Source organism: Danio aesculapii, chromosome 25 (genome assembly GCF_903798145.1).
Source record: "Danio aesculapii chromosome 25, fDanAes4.1, whole genome shotgun sequence".
In the NCBI taxonomy this organism is placed as follows: domain Eukaryota; kingdom Metazoa; phylum Chordata; class Actinopteri; order Cypriniformes; family Danionidae; genus Danio; species Danio aesculapii.
This window is the reverse complement of record NC_079459.1, coordinates 24238262-24257051: the sequence shown is the minus strand read 5'-3', so window position 1 is coordinate 24257051 and position 18790 is coordinate 24238262. Positions and strand designations below refer to the sequence as shown.

At 33.8% G+C, this 18790-nt stretch overlaps 1 protein-coding gene across 1 annotated transcript in view; it reads right to left on the bottom strand.

The window, feature by feature from the left end:
* Nucleotides 1-13970: 13970 nt before the first annotated feature.
* The window catches only part of smpd3 (sphingomyelin phosphodiesterase 3), a 94493-nt gene continuing 89673 nt past the window's right edge, over nt 13971-18790 (bottom strand). The window contains exon 8 of the mRNA XM_056451856.1: nt 13971-18263. Within this exon, the coding sequence (XP_056307831.1) occupies nt 18162-18263 (102 nt within the window). The 3' untranslated portion in view covers nt 13971-18161. The remainder of the gene's footprint in view (nt 18264-18790) is intronic.

Genomic DNA, 18790 nt, shown 5'->3' with positions numbered 1-18790 from the left:
TCTGTTGGCATGACAATTCAATATGATATCAAGAGTTTAGATGCAAAAACCTCTAATGCCACTTGATGTTCTCTTCTAAAATTAGCATTATTCCTTAGAGTGTGTGTAGGGTCGGTCATTTTACTTTTGTTGTGACAAATAAGTCTTTAAAGTGAAAAAACTGAACATAGACTTAGGGGCTGAAAGAAATGCTCATTTCAGACAGCTTTAAAAGGTTTTCGCACTTGACATCTGGAGAATACATGATAATAAACTCTTTATGTTTTTTGCTTTTTTATTGTATTTTATATATGATAGTGTATCCTATGTTATTATGCTTTACTTCTATTTTAGATGTGACTTTTTAACATTCTGTAGGGGTCTACAGATGAAAAATAGCCATTCTTGGCTAATTCTGGCACAATTTAATGTTTTATAATGTGCATTGACCCTGTAAACAAATAAACTAAACAAAATAAATAAAAAATAAATAATAATAATAATAACAAATAATAAATTAATAACAAATCTTTTTTTATATTAACCTATCATCAGGAAGTGCTATAGGCCTAAAAATAATAATAGAGCCTAATAATAATAATAATAATAATAATAATAATAATAATAATAATAATAAATCCTTTTCTATAATGACTTAACATCAGGAATTGCTAGACCCTAAATAATAATAATAATAATAATAATAATAATAATTATTATTATTATTATTATCATCATTATTATTAGTTTTAGTCTGTTTTAAAACATGATTGTTATGCTGGTGTTTTCTGTTTATAGTTCTTCTGGCATAATAATTAATTATGATATAATTTTTTCCATTATCGACATATCATTATAGAGTGCAGGAAAATACCTAATAATATTAATAATAATAAAAATCAATAATTTTCTATATTAATTTATAATCAGGAAGTGAATATCTAAATACTACTACTACTAATAATAATAACAATAACAATAATAATAATAATAGGGGTGAACTTAATCTACCAAATTTTAAAATATGATTGCTATTTTATTTACAATTTAACAAAATATTTTCTGTTGTCATAACGACAACAATAATAAAATAATAATATTAATTATTAATTAACAATAATTATTAATGGGTTTATAATTCAAACACATTTAAATAAAAAATGTAATTGTTGTTTTTGTTGTTACTAAAAAGTAATAGCAATATTATTTCCAAAACATTTTACAAAATTTACATTAATTATTGAAATTTTTTGCATCTTTGTTGTTTGCAGGATAATACCTTTAAAAACAATGATCAAATGTATGTTACCTCTAAAACATTGATAGGATCTCAGCACTGCAGGATAAAAAATACTATAATAATAATAATAATAATAATAATAATAATAATAATAATGTTGTGTTTGCAAAGTAAATTTTTAGTTCTGTCATCTCAGTATAATAATAATAATAAGAGACAAAAATATTATTATAATTATTGTTATTATTAATATTATTAATAAAAATATTAAAAGTGTTTTGAAAATTAATAATTAAACTAGCAAAACTACTATTATGACTACTATTAATAATAAAAGTATTATTATTAATAATAATAATAATAATGCATTTTTGGATGGAGGGTCAGAGACAATATTTGAAGAACTATACAAGTCATTTTTATAAACATGTTTTTTTAATTATATATATTATGGAAGTGCATACTTTTTTTCTGTAATTGTATTATTAATTGTAAAACATTTTTATACGATTATTAACATTTAAATTTTTTACAGAATAAATATTTATCATTTAAAAAAATAAAACTGAATTGGTTCCAATAACATTAGTTGCTAACATCTCCTAAAACAATAAGCTTGCATTTCTGAATAAAAGCTTTTAAACTGTTTCTATCAAAGTCAAATGGTAAAATGTTTTGCACTTAAAGAAACACTGGCGCCACCTTTCAAATCATGAATACCCCGTCAAGTCTCACATCCTCTTTCGAAAACGAGCGCTAATGTAAGACAAATGTCACCGGCCACATTTACAGTGACATTTTCTCATTTTACACAGACAGACAGCTTCATCTAAGATTCAGACGCCCACTCTGTGCTAAAAAAAGAGCAAGCATGTTTAACGAACAGTGTTTTAACCAAGCTGACAAAACGAAAAGGAATTCAATTCTAAAACTGATATGAATCCAGCAAATCTCTCACACACCTGGATGATTATGATGAGTTATACTGCGCTTTCATTCTCTGAGTCACTGTACTTTTTTATACACATTTACATTGTGTCATTATGAAACCTATTTGAGAAAACACGCTTCAGTAACTGATTTTATCATAAGGATTTACTTTATAACTGCGCATGCTTCGATAATATCAAAATATCTCAGTAAATGAGTGAATAAGTTCAGGTGCATTCCTGATGATTCACACTGATTCTGCAGAAGCTGATGTTCAGTGCGTTTGACTTGTAAAACATTTAATAGAGGGGAAAGAACTTCTTTATGTTTAGTTTGGATTACTCATTTTATCCTGACTCCCGTTGGAGTTTTTCAGACTGTCCAGTGCAACAAAGACAACATTGTTTGATTTCAAGCTTCAATCTTGTTACTAACTTGCAAGTTGTTTTGGAGAAAGCAGTGGAATTATTTGAGTTTTTTAACTTTATTTTGTTAGGAATTGCTATCTTTTTTTATCACATTGGATCTGATCATTGCCATACAAATAAAACTGTGTGAATTAAATGTATTTGTAATTAGGGTTGGGCTGATAGACGATGCCATCGTCCATTGCCGATGGCCAATAAACTTCACGACGCTGAGCCAGCATCGCGATCCATCGCCCCGCCCCACATTTATATTGATAAATAACTTATTGTTTGCATGTCATCTTAATATTAATAACAGTCTTTTCATGAGCTGTGTTAAATTTTACATATAGCTGCCGCTTGCACGTCTGACAGCATCTTGAGGATTAAATGAAGGATTATACAGCACCTCTCACGCTTAAAATGTGTAGATTCAGTGGCAAACGCTGTTACCTGCAGACCCCGTCCCACAGACTTTACAGCGAATGGCTTTAGTTATTTTCATAGCGGACTTGAAGCCACTGGAAGTCTTTTAGCCACTCTTGGAAAAGTGTAAATGGTGGATTAACATTCAGCACATGATCACTAATAAGATGTGACATTATTAGTAACTTTAGGTGGTTTCTAAAACAAAATCTGTCAGTGTGATTTTCATTCTCTCATCTTCAGCGCTTTACGTTTTCGAAGTTGTAGCTCCTGTCATCTGAAGACAGGAGGCGTTGACTGAGTGATTGACAGCTGATATTAACCAATCCATTCGAGTTCAGTTCTAGAGCAGTGGGCCAATAAGAAGAGCACAAAGGCGGGGCAGACAGGCTTTTTTTTACTTCAGCAAATTCCCTTAACAACTGTTTTAATCTGTTCCTGAGCGCTGCGTTTGGTGTATTTAGGTGCAAAGATGCATTCTGCATCTCCTAAATCCGCGCACGAGGTGAGGATTTTACAGTGAAAACAGGTCGCATGGCAACAATTTATGTACTTGCTCAAATGCTTCCAAATATATTTTTAGGTCCAATTGTTAAAATTTCGGGCACATATGCGACCAAAACGGTCGAGCCCTAGCATCTTTACTTGTTATTATTTCCTCATAATAATAATAGTAAAATAAGGAAGTTATCATCAATCACAATACAAATTACAGTGAACTCCAAACAAAGTCTCGTCTCCTCCACCAGCTGTGGGAAAAAGCCATTATAACAACACAGATCACTATTCATGCCAGAGTCCCGCGGAAAAAAAAGTGATTGATAGGTGGTAATTTATGTGTAACTTTATTTATTTATGGTTTGGTTATGGGTAAGCAAAGACAATGCGGGTCAGGTATAGTGAAAACAGTAGGCTACAATTCATTAATTGATATTTAACAACACCCACCCCCAGCCTCGCCTATGACGACGATGCCATCGTCCATCGCAATGTTTTACATTAGACATCGTCAATCCCAAATTGGTCAACATCGCCCAACACTATTTGTAATGTAAAAAATATCATATAAATGTATCTGTAGTGTAAAATGCCAACAAAGTAAATGTATTTGTAGCGTTAACATGTAATGTTAATGTATTTATAATGTACAAATATAATGTAAAAGTGAAGCATGCAACCAAATTAATAAATAATTGAAATATAAATGTATTTGTACTGTAAAAATGTAATGTAAATGTATTTGTAATGTAAAAATGTGAAGTAAATGCATTTTGTAAAGAACAATTTAATGTAAAATATATTTATAATGTACAAATTTATTGTAAATGACTGTGTAATGTAAAATAAATATAGGTTCATATATTTGTATTGTAAAAATGTGATGTAAATGTATTTGTAATGTAAAGATGCAAAGTAAATGCATGTTGTTGTGTAAATATTTAATGTAAATGTATTTACACTACCGGTCAAAAGTTGGGGGTCAGTGGGATTTTTAAAGGTTTTAAAATAAACTTCTTAATATTTTATGCAAATGCCTTTGTGTAATGTAAAACATATATGTAAATGTATTTGTAATGTTAAAATGTAATGTTAATGTATTTATACTGTACATATAACTTTGGAAGCATTAGGTAAAATAGGCAAGTGTTTATTGATATTATTTATCTTTGTTTTATTAGTGCTATCCTTTATTAATTGCCAAGCTTTGCCTTATTATTAATAAATAATAATAATACATTATTGAAGGGTGAAGTATACAGTCAAATAAATAAATAATTAAAAAGTAAATGTAAAAGTAGATGTATTTGTAATGTAAAAATGTAATGTAAATGTATTTATGCTGTAAAAATGCAATATAATACAAATGTAGAAAAGCTATTAACAGAGTTGAATGTTATGTGTTTACTGACATTATCATTGTTTTATAAGTCCTTCATTATTTTTCATATTCATATTTCCTTATTATTAATAAATACCAATAATAAATGAATGAAGCGTGACGTATACATTACATTTCTATAAGTTTTTTATATTATTGTTGTTGGTTTATCAATAAGTGTTATGAACCATAAAAATTTTAATAAAAATCTATTAAAAAAAAATAAACATTTACATTCTTAACCATTTCACTATTATTATTGGAAAAACGTTTATTGAAAATATGTTTGTTATTCAAGAAACATTAGCTACAGCATCTCATTGTGTTTCTGAATAGAAAATACTCTGGCCAGCTAAAACCAATGAATCGTCTTGTTGTTTATAGGAATCTCTGTTTTTATGGATTTGATAGTACTACTGCCACCAAAAAAGAAAATGTTTAGCTTTAGCAGCATTAATTATTAGTGTGGCTGGGTTTAAAACTGATAAATTAGGCATAATATTACAATAAGATTTGTTTAAATGTTAAAGAATGTTACATTAACATGTTCATCATACAATGTTGCAATAAATATAAATGAAATATACATTAGAGACATCATATTAAATCAATGTATTATGTAATTATCTGTATTTTACATGAGAAGTTAGATTCAGTCAAAAAGAGAAATGACAGCAAATATTTAATATACACAAAATTAATCATCAATGCAGTGGTGCCCATGTAATCACGTATTTAGATATGGAAGATGATACAAAACTGCCAGGTTATTTAGGCCGTATCATATCTGTTCTTATGAGTCATTTTCATCTACTGTCCTGCTAACTTTAGGCTACTTAATTACATATCTGAAGGCGTTAGGACAACCTAAAATATTAGTTTTGGTTCCTTTAACCTTTGGTATATTTTGGTATTATGTGGGTACTAATTAATGTGGTGAGAGCTGCGTACAGAACAGAAAGAGGAAAATATTGCAACAGCAAAACAGGAAAACGTAACGCAGCCGACGTCAAATAACATCATGGAGAGAGGAAACGACAGCTTCTCACACGTGAAACAAACGTGTTAAAATCAACACCATGCTGTAAAAGTGTAAAATAGGCTATATTTACCACTACCACAAATATATTAAGCCTACCTGAAATGAATCCCATTTCTTCAGTGGGACACAACGTGAGTTCATGTAGCTTGTATAGGCTAAACCAAATATATTAGAAGCCTATCATGAATACATTTTCTTCCGCGTGAATCAATATGTGTGTGTGTTCCTGTCATGTAAGGCCAGTAGAAGTAACTTTACAGTATGTGAGTTCACTCAGAGAAACTCGTCCAGTATAGGAATCGTCTGGGGTGGGTTTTTTAAAGACGCAATTTAATCAACCTAGTACAATGTATTTTTAAAGAAATTAATTAACTGATTTAGCTCCTCCGAGGGGCGACGCAGTGGCGCAGTGGCGCAGTAGGTAGTGCTGTCGCCCCGCAGCAAGAATGTCGCTGGTTCGAGCCTCGGCTGGGTCAGTTGGCATTTCTGTGTGGAGTTTGCATGTTCTCCCTGCGTTCGTGTGGGTTTCCTCCAGGTGCTCCGGTTTCCCCCACAGTCCAAAGGTACATGTGGTACAGGTGAATTGGGAAGGCTAAATTGTCCGTAGTGTATGTGTGTGAGTGAGTGTGTATGGATGTTTCCCAGAGATGGGTTGCGGCTGGAAGGGCATCCACTGCGTAATACATGTGCTGGATAAGTTGGTGGTTCATTCCGCTGTGGCGACCCCAGATTAGTAAAGGGACTAAGCTGAAAAGAAAATGAATGAATGAGCTCCTCCGAGTTTTTTTTCTTGAACGGTGTCGCAGAGGTGTCGTTTCAACCGCGTCGGTTAAGAACTGTCTGTCGTTAATTGATGATGTCATTCATGCTGGTGGTGGATGATAAGTGTAAGTTCAACCTTGATTTTTCCATCTGTGATATAATTTGTTACTTTTCTCATGAGAAACATAACAGAATTTATAGGCAATCTATTTATATTATTGGGTAAATATTATATTCACACATGTAATCTTTCTTCATCATTAAGTTGCAGAATTTTCTTTGTGACTTAAATTGTTTAATTAGTACTTTACAAAATGTTTACAGCAAAAAAGTGTGAAAATATAACTGTGTGTATAAATATATTTATATATTATATAATATTATTAGACTTAATAATTATTTCTTATATAATAATAATAATAATAATATGTTAATATTATTTCATTTGATAATTTGGCTCCTCTGTTTTTTATTATCTTATTTTATTATTATTATCATTATCATTATTATTAATATTATTATTATTATTATTATTATTATTATTAATTATTATTATTATTATTATTATTATTATTATTATTATTAATATTATTATTATTAATTATTATTATTATTATTATTATTATTATTATTAATTTTACTTGTTTATTATTGTATCCGATGTCATCCGTTACCATAACAATGGATGACATCGAATACAATAATAAACAAATAAAATTAATAATAATAATAATAATAATAATAATAATAATAATAATAATATATGTATGTTTTTATTGCTAAAACACATAAAAAAATAAATAAAATAAAATAAAAAATAGGCCTAATGCTGAGATATTAATAACTTATCCTTCTCTTTTATTTGGAAAAACAAATAAAATCAATCCCTGTTTAAATTATTCAACTTGGTAAAATCACATTTGCTATAATTCTCTGTTGTAAACCTAAAACTACATGTAGAAGGTGTTGAGTTAACTGATAAACAAATGTAACAAACACATTCACAATATTTTTTAGAAGCAAAATAAAATTACTTCTAGAGGCATTTTCTTCTGGAACTCAATTATAGTTCATATTAATTAGAGAAGAGCCTGGTTAACTCACTTCAAATATTCTATGAACAATAAAATTAAAGAAATTCATTTTTAAATACACACAATTTAGCCAGTAAAATCTTGATTATCAGAGTACATTGAAATGGAGGACGTCTGTAGTTTCTGTAAAGCAGAGAAACACAGCCTTTGTCATTTGTTTTTTGACTGCGATGTTGTAAACAGTTTCTGGAAGGATCCAGCAAATATATTTTTAAAATCACAAAATGAAGTTATTATTTTACATTGAAAGATGTTATTTTTATTGAATATACTTGAATCCTGTATATTGTTAAACTCTATTTTCTTGGAAAAAAATCACATACACAAACTGAAATTTGCTAAGTCATCTCTCACATTAGCATGTTTTTATTTCTACTGTAAAATAGTTTTTGAAACGGTTTTGAGATGTGTATTGATTATTATAATAGTATTTTTGATTCCCCTGTTAATTCTTAAAATCATCGGATGTGGAAATGCTGTACATTAAGCTTTGTGGATTGTATTATGATTTTTATTTATTTAACCATTATAATATTAGTTTTTATGTTCACCTTATATTGTGTTGTTGTCTGTATGTTCCTGTTTGTGCAATAAAAATAGGTCTGACATACTAGTTCAAGAATTTCTGATCAAAATAATTGTAGATTGTTATTGATCACGAGCATGGCATTTAATGACTGTTTTTCTCTGTGATTTATTATTATTATTTGTTTTTTATTTATTCATTCATTCATTCATTTTCTTTTCGGCTTAGTCCCTTTATTAATCTGGGGTCACCACAGTGGAATGAACCGCCAATTTAAAAATTTTATTTTTTTTGCTTTATATGTGTGTTCCACCTCGCACATGCGCACACTTCAAAACAAACCAAAAAAAAATGTGTTGTGTTAATGTTAATGTGTATATGTCATTACGAGCCATGATACTCGTACATAAACACCAGCATTTGATTACACTGTAATCTACTACTGTTCTGTTATTTATGCTGTCTAATAAACCACGGGAAAACACGTTGAAGCTGCTAATAAAGAAGCAGGGTCAAATATTTCGACATACTGACTTAGACTTTCACCTGCTTGAATTCAATACATTGTGGCAGTCTTCCTCATTTACAATTGGCCCTATGTTTCTGTCAATCCTGTCACATTTGTATTAAATTGAACATAAAATGCGTGTAATACACCTTTAAGGCTATGACTCGGAAGTGACGTCATTTGACGGAGAAGAAGCTGACAGTGATCAAGGATGCGTTCTATCATGATTTTATGCTTGTTTGTTTGATGTGGCGTGAGGACAGATATATATATATGTATATATGCACGGTTAACCGTCATACCGCATGATTTCTTGCTTCATTACCGCGGTAACAGAAACTCCGTTACCGTCACAGCCCTAATTCGCACTCTATAACATCAGAAAGGTCCGACCCTTCCTATCTGAACATGCAGCTCAACTCATTGTTCAAGCTCTTGTTCTCTCCAAACTGGATTATTGCAACTCTCTACTAGCCGGGCTTCCAGCTAACTCTATCAAACCTCTTCAGCTGCTTCAGAACGCAGCAGGACGAGTGGTCTTTGATGAACCCAAAAGAGCACATGTCACTCCGCTACTCACCCGTTTGCACTGGCTGCCAGTTGCTGCTCGCATCAAATTCAAAGCTCTGATGTTTGCTTACAAAGCGACCTCTGGCTTTGCTCCTTCGTATCTGCTCTCACTTCTGCAGATATAGGTGCCCTCCAGAAACTTGCGTTCTGTGAATGAACGTCACCTCGTGGTTCCATCCCTAAGAGGGAAGAAATCACATTCTCGAACTCTCACATTCAATCTGCCCAGTTGGTGGAATGAACTCCCTAACTACATCAGAACAGCAGAGTCACTTGCTGTCTTCAAGAAACGACTAAAAACTCAACTATTTAGTCTCCACTTTCCTTCCTAATCTGCAACTGCCTCTCTGGCTATACCACTAACTGCACTCTCTCTCTCTCTCTCAAAAAAAAAACATTACTAATGCTTTACTTCTTAGACTTTACACACCTGAAACTTGTCTATAGCACTTATTCACTGCTGCTCTTATAGTTGTGTAAATTGCTTCCTTGTCCTCATCTGTAAGTCGCTTTGGATAAAAGCATGTGCTAAATGACTAAATGTAAATGTATGCTTTTTTTGAGGATGACAAGCTTAAATGAAGCCCAGTCACATTTTTTACAAGTGTAAATGTATGTTTCTGGTATAACATCCCTTATACAGTTTCCTCAATTTTACTTACACAAGAAATAAAGGAACAGATGCAGTAGTTATTAATATTGAAAACAAACAACAACAAAAACAGCACATCCGTTAAGTAACTAAGAGAAACTTTGCAACCCAAATAAGGAAAAATAACTTTTGGAACATAACCTGAAGAAAATGTTCCCACGATTCACCAGTTCATATGTCATATTAGGAGGAATCTCTGCTTCTTACCACAGGTCAAGAGCTGTAGTTTCAAATACACAAGTTTGTGGTTGCAAATTTGTTTGTGAATCCCACACTACACTTGAACCTTACGCTGTGCTTATGCTGTATGCTGTATGCTCATTGAAAAAGAACCAGCACATATCAATTAGTTTGTGATTTGGATTACATGGAATATGAGTACATATTGCATGGGCAAACCCAGTAAGAAGCATGTTTGCACTTAAATATTTATTTTTCCAAATTACTTTATAAGAAATTTAATTATAAATTAAATGATCAATTATAAAATTTGCAGGCTTAAAATTAAATTATAAGCCTGCAAATATTTGATGAATTATATAGATATGATGAATAAATAGGCTACAAACTTTAAATTCTGAGCAGCTTGTGAGACGCTGTTTTTTTTTTTGAGTTTGAGAACCGCATTTAGATCATACATTAGGTTAAGTTTAGGCCTCCAAAAATGTCCCGGCCGGTATCACATCCTCTTTCGGTCTACCATTCTGACCAACACAAGTGACATCATTCAGATTACAGAGACCTTGCTCTAACCAAACAACAAGCATTTTTCACATGGACTACAAACTTTCTGCTGCTATGTTCAATTTTGGAAGGCAGTGCTTGATACAAAATTAAATGATAATACATAAACATTTAAATGACATAGTTAGACATATTAGTGACATATATTATGTTCATTTATTTGTGTGACTGCATGATTCTGGCTAAAATGAGAATCATAATTTTTTTTGTTGTTGCTTAAAATAAAGATCACGACTTTCTCACGATTCTGTTGATGTAAGACAGGGGTGTCCAAACTCGGTCCTGGAGGGCCGGTGTCCTGCAGATTTTAGCTCCAACTTGCCTCAACACACCTGCACGGATGTTTCTAGAAAGCCTAGTAAGTGCTTGATTAGCTAGCCCAGGTGTGTCTGATTGGGGTTGGAACTAAACTTTGCAGGACACCGGCCCTCCAGGACCGAGCTTGGACATGCCTGATGTAAGATAAAGGTTAATATGAGTAGGCTATTATTGTTATGTCTCAAACACATGGAAAAAACATTAATATTTTAGGTCTATGTGTAGGTCTACTGTTGGTTACAATGCTCAATTTTCTATAGACCTGGAACGGTGGACTTGAATAGGCTTAAAATTTGTCCTGGTTGTTGATGCACAGTAAAGTGACCGCATCAGAATACAGCTATTCGTAATGCTGAATAATTATGTTTGAGACATATGCTTGAAATCTGCCATTGATAATATTATTTGACCATTTTTTTCACTGGTAGAATTTCATGGGCACACACATTCTGTAGTAAAGAAACAGTGCATCAGCTCACGTGTGATTTCGCTAAATACGTCATACATGAAGACAGAAATGACATTTTTGAGTGACTTTTACCTCATAGATGCAATATGCTGACTCTTTCAACGGCATTTAGAGGTGTCCACATTGAAGACTTGTGAAACCACCTTGTATATGAAGCGTATATATCAGGGGTGCCCAAGCTTTTTCCTATAAAGGGCTAAAAACCAAACTTGATTAAGGGCTGTGGGCGAATAGATAGCAAACTATATATTACATTAAATTGGCCAAGGGGAATTTCCAAACTTATTTGGTAATATTTAAAAAATTTTTGTTTTAAATCCTATTAACTAACATTGACATTTTATACTAAACTTATTACAGTAATAACACGATTCTTTTTATAACAGAGTAATGGAGTTCAATGCTGAACACCCTAGTCGAGCTGCTCTTGCCTTTAGCTTGATTTGCTTGCAGATGACTTGTGCATTGTCCTCGATCTGTCAAGTGATTTACATTTAAAAAGTCATTTAACTCAATCAGTTCATTTCAGTTGGCTTTTTTTTTTGTTTCTCAGCAATAAAGAAACAAAAGGTTGTGAATTGAAATGACGATTTGTGTCAAAGACATTCGCCCCAACCACCTGTCCATCATTCTTTCTCTCTTTTCAGATGGGATGGTGGGCCAAATCAAAGGTTACCAAGGGCCAACTTTGGCCTGTGGGCCCTACTTTGGGCATCTCTGATATACAGTAGATGCTGGAATAAGATCATGAGGGATCAAAGATCATGATCTTTTTTCAAATAATCGTGCGGCCCTTTTTATTGACTGGCATATGTTTGAATTCAAATGTATTCCAGAAATGGTTTTACTGTCAAAATCTATGAAAGCACAACACCAGTCCCCCTAAAATGAATGATCTACTTGCTTACTGTTGATCTAACAATCTACTTTTAGACAAATTGACACAATAGGTACTTCCTGAATCACTTTTGCATTTACTTTACTTAAAACTGCTTCCTGTGGAATATTTTGGAGATGCGCAGAATGTGTACAGTGTTTTGTATAGTGCACTATTCTACAGGACATCCAGAAATAAAATCATTTGCATTGCCATTTACTGTAGTTTTATGGAAGGTTAAACTTACTTAAAATAAGTGTTTGTAGTTTTGACATCCTTTTGCAGACACTTGAAGGTGCTGTATGAAAGTTTTTGACTCTTCTTAAGCATAAAAATACCATATGTTTGCAGATATTTCAGAAACATGCCAAGTGAGCATTCTTGTTTATCTGAAAACAATGCTAAAGTCAGATATTCTGCTTTAAAATGTTTGTTATATGACAGAATGTCTTTGTTTTAGTTCTTTTAAGCCCACTGGCACTTTAATTATTTTTCAGCAATTCAGGTTGCCTTAATGGAAAATGGTGTATATCATTCATTCATTCACTCAGAAAGGCTCTCAAAACATGCGCCCATGACCGAAATGCGACCTCCTGTGGACAGTAGCAGACTCCGAAATGAGACGCAGATTCAGAGTTCTACATTAGGTTATTAATTAGCAAATAATATCAATATTACAAACGTAATCATTAGGTGAGTAGGTTACATTGTAACCATGTGTCCTAACAACACTCTATATGACGAGATTTGCTGTGATAAGCAATTTGGCTGTTTGCAGCAGACGAAACACGACAGAAATTTAAATATAGGCATTCAGAAGCTCCGAATAACTGACATGTGCTGGTTTGCATTATCTCACAGTTCTTAAGTTACATTTTAAACGGTTTATTTTATTTTCAAGATCTGAGGTGAACTATGCTGCTGCTTTCAGTAAATGGCAATAAATGTCGTGTAAAATGCCATCAAACTCACATTGTTGGCATTTAACACTGAATAAAGCACATGAGGTGTACCTGAGGCGATCATGTCATCAAGTTTTCTGCTATAAATTCCAGGTTTTGATTATAAATATAAAATACAAGTATTGGTTATAAATATAAATTTCAGGTATTGGTAAGGACAAAAAACTCGATTGCGTGCTGTTGCTTTCTTTAAAACACAATTTAAATCAGCTTTAAATCAGCCTTTAGGCTCTATAGTCAAGGTACACTCACGTCAATCTGGCAACCTGCGCTTGCATGTGTTTTGAACCAGGAGTGCAATACCTAGTTCAACCACTGGGTGTCAAACTTACATACTGCACCTTTAAGCTATTAGAATGAAAACTCCTAAATATGTGATATAATTTGTACTAAAATGTAATTAATATTTCACACTTTTACATTATTATTTTTTTAAACAAATATTTAATGCAGTTTTGAAAACATAGAAAAGGTCAAACCTTTACTGACCCCAATGAGATTCATGGTAATTTCACTGGAAACATTGTGAACAATATTATTTTTACCAAATAATCAAAACACACACACACACACACACACACGCACTTTGAATCGAAGAGGGATTTTTTTTAATAAAAAGCAGAACCAAAATGCATTTATAAAGAGCTGACACTGAGAAAGCTTTTCCCTTTTCCTTTTCCCCTTGAAAACCTGACCAGCCGAAAGCTTATAGCAAGCCGCATTCCTCGAAATTAAAAAAGAAAAGAGAAACAACAACAACAAAAAAAGCATACAGTCTCAAAAAACAATATAGAGAACAGTAAGATCTTAATGGACAGCGATGAGAGTGAGAAATGGTGAAGCTTCATTATTTCACTGCATGCATCTGGACTACAGCTCTCCCTGCTTAACCCTGAAACACTGACCTTGGAAAACAATGGCAGTTTAGTTACAATACAAAGAGTTCAGATTGAGAACAAGGGTTTTCACTACCATGAGAAACTCTAAACTGCACCCTGTGCTCCCTTATAAGCATGAGTACTGTGGATCTGGATAAGGTTCATTATTATGGCACACTGACCTGATTAAAGAACGATACGCTAGATTAACATTAGTGGCGGGGTGGGTGAATCAGGACTGGGTTGATGCTGTGTTCCATTCAAGCTTTTAATGGGATGTTCCTATTTCTGCCAACCACAACCACAAATACTACTTCAAAATACTATACTACAGACCTCAAAACATGCCATTTTACCTACATATTGTCAAATGAGCAACTGTTATTAACTGAAATCAATCTAATACTTACAGTAGGCTTTGTGTTTTTAATTTGACCAAAATAATCAAATAAAAACATTAGGGTTAGGGTCATCCTTCTTGAATTAAACTACGTTTTTGATACACCAATAAGATTTCACTGAAATAAGTCATTGATTTGGAAAGCATGTTTAAAGACTATAGAATACACAAGTCGTGTCACTCGTATAGTTTTGAATGGGGAAAAGTGTATGGATCAATATGGCGAATGAAGCCCCGCCTACTACTACAGGAGCCAATCAGCGATTGTTATAGACTGAGGATTCTCTGGGGCAGTGGCTTGGACCTGACATGAGTTTCTGCAGATTATGTGTGATTCAAACGTATAGAAATGAATCTAAAGAGACAGAGTTGTATAATTTTATTGGTGATTCCTAATATAAATCTAATCATAAGCAGGTTTAGAGAACAGAAGGGCCGAGTACTGCCCGAGAGGTGTTTCAAAGATGGCCGCCGAGTGAAATGACTTGCCTTAAAGGGTCTTTGGCATGTTTCCAAAAAGATTTGAATCAAAAGAATTATTAATTTTGAAAATCCACTTCCATTGTCATGCTGCATTTTATTTATTAGATCCAAATAATTATTTATTTTTGAATCTATTATAGTTTACAATGTTTATGATTTACCAAAAAGATCATTCATTAGAGAATCTGACTTCAATAGCTATATTTCCATTCAAAGATGCGCATTAAATTTATGCGCAAAACTGTAACACATACAAGACGTGCGAATAAAGCAGCGTTTCCATCCAACGAATCAAAGAGAACAAAATGGTCACCTCCTGATTACCTGCCGCCAAATATCAACAGTAAGAATGGAATTTGCTGCAGTACAAGAAGCTGCATGTATTTTTTCTTTATTCTCTCAGAAAACAATGCCGATGGTGGCATTTGAAGGTGTGAGACGCAGACCACAGACGCTCCTTACTATTCTGAAGGTAATTAATAATATAATAACATTAATATTGAAATGATTAAGGTGTTTTAGAATGACTAAAACATTTCAGAAGCTTTTACAATGTGCTCAGCCTGCTAGATTATCCATTCACATACATTTTTATCACCACATGATCTCTCATAACAAAATCACATGACTTTTATAATGCACATACTGGAATTTGTTCGGTAAAAGTGTTTCTATCATAGTTTACGTGCATCTTTCTTATCGAGTAAAAAGTTGATCCTACTCATTTTTTAATATCAAATTTATATGCATGGTTATACTTCTATGGTTACACTGTGTGTTAATGGTTCACCATATGATTTAAGAAAAGATTCATTAATTTGGTAAAAGGATGGCAGTATTATACAACCCAGGTTTATTCTGAAATTGTACCGCTATATACATTTCTGGAGAGCGCCAAATACATCCCAGAAAATATTATTTTTTTTGCAGTTTTTCCATTGAATCCACCAGAGGCCGCTGTGTATGCTTTTTGAGATCTCAAATTTCTCTTGCGAGTGCCATTCTCGCCTGCTCTTCTCGTGTAAATCCACCATAGACTGCTGTCAACTAACTGACTGACTAAAAGACTGACTGATTGATCGACTGACCTACCCTCCTCCATCCCTAAACCCAACCAATAGTGTTTTCTAAAACACAGATTGACCCCAGATTGGCCCACTCACTTCCCTAAACCCAACTGACAGTTTTAAAAAGCAATCCAGAAAAGGAAAAGCTCTCACCTGATTTCACATTTTTAGATATTACTACGTTCTTACCCTGTTATTTACTTGTCTATTTTATTGTTTGGCTTCTGTTTTTATCTTACCCACAATCTGGAATCGTTCTTCGCTCGACTTGAACCGCGTTGTCGTGGTCAACTTCTCTCTGCATCTCAAGTCCGCCGACGTACATGGCGAGCTACTGGACAAACTTGTAACAACAGGAAAGCTGTCCATACGGAGGTAAGCAGTCAGCTGGAGCCATGAAAAGGAACGGCGTCATATCGTTTTAAAGACGAAATGCAGCCATATGTACTTCTGGCTACATAATTTGCGATCTCCAGAAATGTATATAGGTTTTCAGAATGAGCCTATGTTGATGTTATATATTTTTGACTCACTAAAATAAGACTCTGAAGAGTCAGTCGGAATCTGCCAACTCAACTTTGGTAAAACACTTTCTGTCAAAACAGTTTAACATGCATTTCTTTCACATTGTCGTTACATGCGAAAAACGTTCATGCCACTGAATACCAAACGGCTCCAGTATTTTAGTATCCATATTCAGAACTGAATGGAACACAGCATCTGTTACAGCAAAGCTAAACACGTCTACAGGCATACTGATTGGCCAATTAGTCTGTCAGTCAAAACAGGGCGGAGCTCTACACTAGGCTGCTGTAAACCTCTACCACAGCAAAAAAGCAGATAAAATGCATCATGGGGAATAATGTAGTCATTTGTAAAAAGCACATAAATGTCAAATCTACGAACCATAATAATCATAAGAATAATGATAATAATAATAATAACAACTTATAACAGACTTTCAGAGAGTATAAAAGCAGTTGTGTTAACACATGAACAGCGAGCTTAGGTGGGTCTAACTTGGAGTAGTTCTTGGGGAACCGTGTGTAAACATTTGCAGGGGACGACAATCTTGGCTCAAATATGTAAACAGTGAACACTGCGGCGCCTTTTAATGACACCTTTATTCCTGTGATGGAGCCACAGCAATACTGCAAGAAGGAAAAGACGGTGTTCGGGGATTGGGGATTTTAGTGAAAAATAGCATCTCGGGGCGTTCACGTCAAACATGCAGGCCATGACAAACATGGCAGTGCACTGCAAAACATGCATCTACCGATAGTTTGGGGGTCACATCCGGTAGTTGGTCTTGGTCACTGTATCCGAAACATTGTTTAACGTAGTGTTAGATGAGGCCATACGATGCCATCATTGTATATCAGTATATAAACTCCCTAAAAAGATGGCGCGAGGCCATAGAAACCTTAGAAAGACGTTAGAAAAGAAAGACACTTGCTGAGGTCTTTTGAAGAACGCTGAGGGATAGATCTAACTTGAAACACATGTTCGACGTACAAAGACGACCAGAACAGTCAACCTTGAAACAGCCTTCCTTCAAAAATCCGGGTCATGGCACCAGAAAACGGCCTCCGCCCTTTTAAGGGCCCCAGAGAAGCTTCAGAAGTGCAAAGATGAGTTAAATCTTGAGTTTTGTTCATCAGTTTTGATGTAAACAAGCAGAGTCCAGGGGTGGACGGAGAACAACATGCACCTGTTTTCAGTCGATGGCGGTATTCTCAGTTTCCCTCACCCCCCTCTCCAGTTTATGTCATCCGTTGTTTTTTTTTACGATTTACCAACCTTCTCAATCACCCTTGCCTCATCTGTCGGCAAGCTGGACGAAATGCCTCCTCCTGCTGCTTTTCCTTTCATTCATTTCTCTCTTTGCTTCTCTCTCCTCTCTCTCTCTCTCTTCGTGGCATTGATTTTTCTGAATTACGGCCGGGTCCTAAGTCTCCTCTTCTCCAGTTGACACAACCAATCTTGCAGCCACTGAGAGGTGGTCAGTCAATCCAGCCAGTTGAGTGATGAAGCTGAACTCCTCTATATCCTGTGAAGGGGCGATAGATCAAGTCAAGAACTATTAAAATAAATTAATCATATGGCAATTTATACCTCATGTCAGAGGCTATTGATCTTTTTGGATGCTATGCTTATACTGTTCCATAGGATGGCACTGTGGAGTTAGATAGGACCCAGCAGACACACAACATCATAAGACGTTAATATTAAGTTCGATTTAGGTCACCAGCGTCTAAGGACAATGATATTTTGATGTCCAGTAACAACATGAAATGCCGTTGATATTTTGTTGATTTTATGTTGTGTTGGAAAGTGACCAAAATCCAACATCGATCCAACATCTTAAACCATATTTATCTTTAATTTTCATATTTATAATATATTTATCGAGCCATCATATTGACGTCAAATACTGACATTTATTCATCAGGTATGGCAACAAAATCCAACGTCTGATAGACGTCATAGTGGTAACGTCCACCCAACGTCTAGCTGTAACATCATTAGACGTTGATATTTCGTTGTTTTTTACATTGCGTTAGAAAGTAACCAAAA